Source organism: Palaemon carinicauda, chromosome 5, assembly GCF_036898095.1.
Source record: "Palaemon carinicauda isolate YSFRI2023 chromosome 5, ASM3689809v2, whole genome shotgun sequence".
NCBI lineage: Eukaryota > Metazoa > Arthropoda > Malacostraca > Decapoda > Palaemonidae > Palaemon > Palaemon carinicauda.
The window spans coordinates 167,772,174-167,777,000 of NC_090729.1; the positions used below are offsets into that span (position 1 = coordinate 167,772,174).

General features: G+C 32.6%; 1 protein-coding gene across 2 annotated transcripts in view; it reads left to right on the forward strand.

Moving 5' to 3' along the window:
• Positions 1-483: 483 nt before the first annotated feature.
• The window catches only part of LOC137640653 (uncharacterized), a 13,536-nt gene continuing 9,192 nt past the window's right edge, over positions 484-4,827 (forward strand). For both annotated transcript variants that reach the window (XM_068373152.1, XM_068373153.1), the window contains exon 1: positions 484-721. In XM_068373152.1, coding sequence (XP_068229253.1) covers positions 709-721 — 13 coding nt within the window. In that variant the 5' untranslated portion in view covers positions 484-708. The remainder of the gene's footprint in view (positions 722-4,827) is intronic.

Genomic DNA, 4,827 nt, shown 5'->3' on the forward strand with positions numbered 1-4,827 from the left:
ATCGGTAATTTTCCAAGATTCCCACTAGTGATATTTACATGGTGATAATAGTGAAGGGGTTGGCAATATTCATAAACATGAAAGGAGTCTATACATTGTGATCTGTATGGAACATGCGTTCACCGAAGCCACTGCCCCAAACAATAGTAGGAGTCTTAAAAAATCAGGAGTGTAAAATCAGACATTGAAACGTATGTTTTATCACTAAAAGCAAAGACAATGCATGATTCCATGTCTCATTAAAATAACGGAATGACATATAATTCATCACAGCTCAATTCAAAGAAGAATATCAGGACTTGTGTGCGACCAATAATAATTCCCATCATTTTTACAATAAAGCATGATTTTCATAATTACAATTTACAAGACAGTAACAGTTACTGTAAATTACTTAACATGTAGCCTGTAATAAAAGATGATAGGATAAACTTAATTGTATCATAGATGAAAGACATTATCATATTTAACAGTTCCAAGATTCCAATACCTAGACCGTGGCTCTTTTTGAGTTACCGCATGTGACATCGATCTATAACGACACTGTTTCAGCAGTAACCTCATGACCAACGAGGCTTCAGTTGGAACAAACCTTTCACACTTCTCAGTTAGACGGTTACCTGCCAACATCGAATGCAGAATTGCAGATGGGAGAGGCTTGCCTGTTGTGGCTAAATTGAGTTCCTTTCACGGTCTCTTCTTTTCAAAATGAGAATTTCAAGTAAGAGGGCGTTTCTTTTGTTAAAACATACATACGATTATGCATGGAGGGTATATTATTTATATGTTTTGTACCTTTTATCTTTTTATGTGATGTTTATTCATATATATGCGTGTGTAGGCCTATATTTGTTGTGGAAAAGTGCCCGTTGTCTCCTTTGTCATCATTTTTTTAGCTTTGTATTAAACTGTTCCAAAAATATATCAATGGTTTTCAAAGATGTGTGTTAGAAATTTTCTTTTTCTTTTTTAGATATAATTATTTCAATCTTAAAGCATGAACGAAATTAGATGAAAACAAAAATTGCATATGCATCAGCAGATGAATTTCATATCGGCTTCCCTTATTTTAATATCTAGCCATGATTAATTGTTAACTGTTCCAGACACGCATTATAAAGATTTACGTATAACAGGAAAATATTTGCAAATTCTCATTAGATTCTCTTAATTTTCCATTTCTTTATTTCATAAAATAATTTTCTGAATTATTCTTATTATAGTACAAACTTAAGTAGTGTTTAGAGAATAACGTAAAACCAGGATGCTGTTCGTGAATAATGTTTGAGAAGGAATAAAACTGGGAAGTTACTTGCGATTTAATTCTTTGAGATAAAGAAAAAGAAATCAAGTAATCGAGCATATAATGTCGGAGGATCATATTTTAATTAGTTTGGAAATGGTTCTGAACCTTTATGAATTTTTGAGCAACCTTTGTGAAACTTCCACTCATTGGTGATTGCAAAATCTTTTTTTTTTATTTGTAAAAGTATTGTAAATTTCAAACTTATTTGAATACTCTAACAGGTGTATGCCTATACACCTTACCATTAGAAATCAATTAATTTAAAAAGCACTATTATCAAAGCAAGGTAAATTTACTTCAATAACGCTAATGGCATCAGTCGCTAAAACGTAGGCCGATGAGAAAGACAAATTGTTATGATTCATCCCAGTCCCGTTCGGAACAAGAAAGATAATGGGGAAAATGGTCAAGTTTAAATTGATAGTAAAAGAACTAGTAATTTTAAAAGAAGAAGAAGAAGAAGAAGAAGAAGAAGCGCAAGCAGGCGATGAATTCCAAAGATTTGGAGTAGGCGATTTCAGATAGAAAAAGGACGTTGACAATTGGTTCATCATTGTAGGAACAGGAATATGGCCAGTGTCTTGTAGAATAGATATATATATATATATATATATATATATATATATATATATATATATATATATATATATATATATATATATAAATGCTCTTCCATAACATCATAAACTGATGAAAAGAGACTATTCAAAAAGATAATTGGAAAGTATTGGAATAGCACCATTGAAAAATTCTGTAAATAAGGAACGGAAATAAAAGAGAATTGATATTTGGGGAAAGGGACCCTGAAAAAAAAAAGAAATTAAGAAAAGAATTATGGAAGAGACAGAGGAAACTATTGAAGAAAAGAAGAAAGGGGTGTACAAAAATAAGTTTCATAGAAGGTAATGGCCCCTATAATGAAGGTTAGGTTAAACATGTTCTAAATAAAAGCTAATTTCAAAAGAAAATACACAGATGATGTGTGTGACCTATACAAAGAAGATAATACAGAACATTTATCGTCATGTTCAAGTATTTATAGTTTATATAGGAAATATTTATTCTAATGTTGTTACTGTTTTTAAAATATTTAATTTTTCCTTATTTCCTTTCCTTACTGGGCTATTTTCCCTGTTTGGGGCCCCTGGGCATAATATAGTATCTTGCTTTTCCAATTAGGGTTGTAGCTTAGCAATTAATAATAATAATAATAATAATAATAATAATAATAATAATAATAATAATAAAGGAACAAGGTATGTTGCAAAATCCTAGCAGAGAACTGGTAGTATATACAGTATACTGTATATAGAGTCATGAATCTTAAATAAGAGTTTAAAAATCACGAAACATGAAGGCCTACTATCCCAACTGATTTCAAGGTAGAAATGGATAAAATCAAAGTTTAATATTCTTATTTTCATTTTTAGTGCTTAAAAGAGGCTTCTAGGCCTATTTCTAGAACACCAGAGAGAGAGAGAGAGAGAGAGAGAGAGAGAGAGAGAGAGAGAGAGAGAGAGAGAGTTTGCTTCAAGAAATAATCTTAACTCATATGCTTACAAAATAAACACTTTTACTCGGTTTGTTATCTTTTCGAACACGATTATTGACCACTGTAGTTGTGGTCGTCACAGGACATTTTGCAAGATTGAATTAAGATCGTTAAAGCAAGACTCCACCTCGTTACCAGGCAGGCAAGCTGCGGAAGTCTTAGTGGGTGACATATTATTCCATTAGAGTACGGACGATTTCTTCGTTGGAGATTTTCCTCACAATACATAAATGAAAGCCCATTGAATACACGAGTGTCCTTCAAAATGATTTAAATGAGCTCCCTTAGTCAGTACACATCTTGAAATATAGTGTAAATGTTGGCTACCTCAAAATATTGACCGTTGGTCAGTAAGCTCATGGTTTTATTTTTATATTTTATGTTTTTTTTATCTAATTTCTTTAATTTACATATGGAATGTATGTATTTCATGCTATAGTATTTTACAACAAACAAAATTCCGTTATTTAATGAGCCAGGCCTGTCGTTTTCTATGGGGATGATGATCCCTTTCCATCCAATTTACCACTTTCTTGGTAGTTAAACTAATGGAGGTTACTTGCTTAACGTTGTATGGGGTTTGTACTAAAAGAAGCAGGAATAGCTGACCTAATCTCTCAATGAGAAATCCTAAGAAAGTTTAGGAGGTAAAGATTATATCCGTTTTATGATATCATGTAGGCTATCACTGCGCTGTCGGTATTTTTCTTAAAAATGTCATCGTACATTGTAAAATTTTCTCTGGTAGGTTTGTGAAGAATAAATAAAAAAAAAAAGGCTTTTTGGGGCATATATTTTGACTGATCCCTCCCTAAAATACCCCAAATGCATTTCTATTAAATTATCAATGACCAAAGGTTCTATATCCTTATTTGCATTCCTTCTCCGTTTCAGAACTTATTGAATGCTTCCTTGATGACATTAATAGCCATTTTTTCAATATCCAGGGAACAAAAGACAAACTAACAGACACAAATGAACATAACTCTCCATGAGGAAACCAACTCTGCATCATTCAGTTTATCGAGATTATCTTTAGTCTTAAAATGAAATAGGATGGCTGTTAAAAATAAGTTTTATTTGTATGAATTCAAGATTATGACTAATTGGATGATAGTAACTTACTTATACAGGTGAGTAAACAGAGAGAGAGAGAGAGAGAGAGAGAGAGAGAGAGAGAGAGAGAGAGAGAGAGAGAGAGAGATTTCTTTAATGTTGCCCATGTTTTCATAAGAATGTGCCCCATATAGCCTACGGATGCGAAGTGTTTTTAGTACCATTTCAGCATAACCTAGAATTTTTCTAATTAGTTTTGATGTAGTGATTGATTTATTCTATTCTGGGAGTTCACGCTGCCATTCTGTTCCGAAGTGGGTCGTAGGGTTAACGCTTCTGTCCCACAAATATAAAACTTCTGAAACTTGCAGCAAAGTCCAACCGTTTAGTGTAGTGACAATAGGAAAAAAGTTCAGAATACCTACTAAATAAGTACTTAACTGCATATGATATTTATAAAGAGTAATCTTGTATATAGTTTTTGCTGAATTATTTGAAAAAAGGTTGTTCAGTTTTACTTTTCATTGTTATGAAATACTTTGCAAAAATTACATAGCTTTAGATTTAGTGCAATGGATTGTGTGCAAACTATTTACCTCGGCTTTCGTAATAGATGGTCTGGCCCTGTTTGGCCTCTTGCAATCAATTAATCCAAAGTAGATGGGTATTACGAAAACATGGTTACCGGAAAGCCTTATTGAAGTCAAGTTAGTTTGATTGAGGTAGCGATGTTACTCTACCATGATACAATCTCTGGAGTGCATTAGGCTGATGTCCAATACAAATCAGTCTCGAATTTGTAGCTACATCTATTAATTACGATATATGCTCTACTTCAGAAAGCGTTTGGAAAGCGGATGGCTGTCTTGGTAATGTTTAATAATATCTCCAGATCAACATGCATAGTAGATCT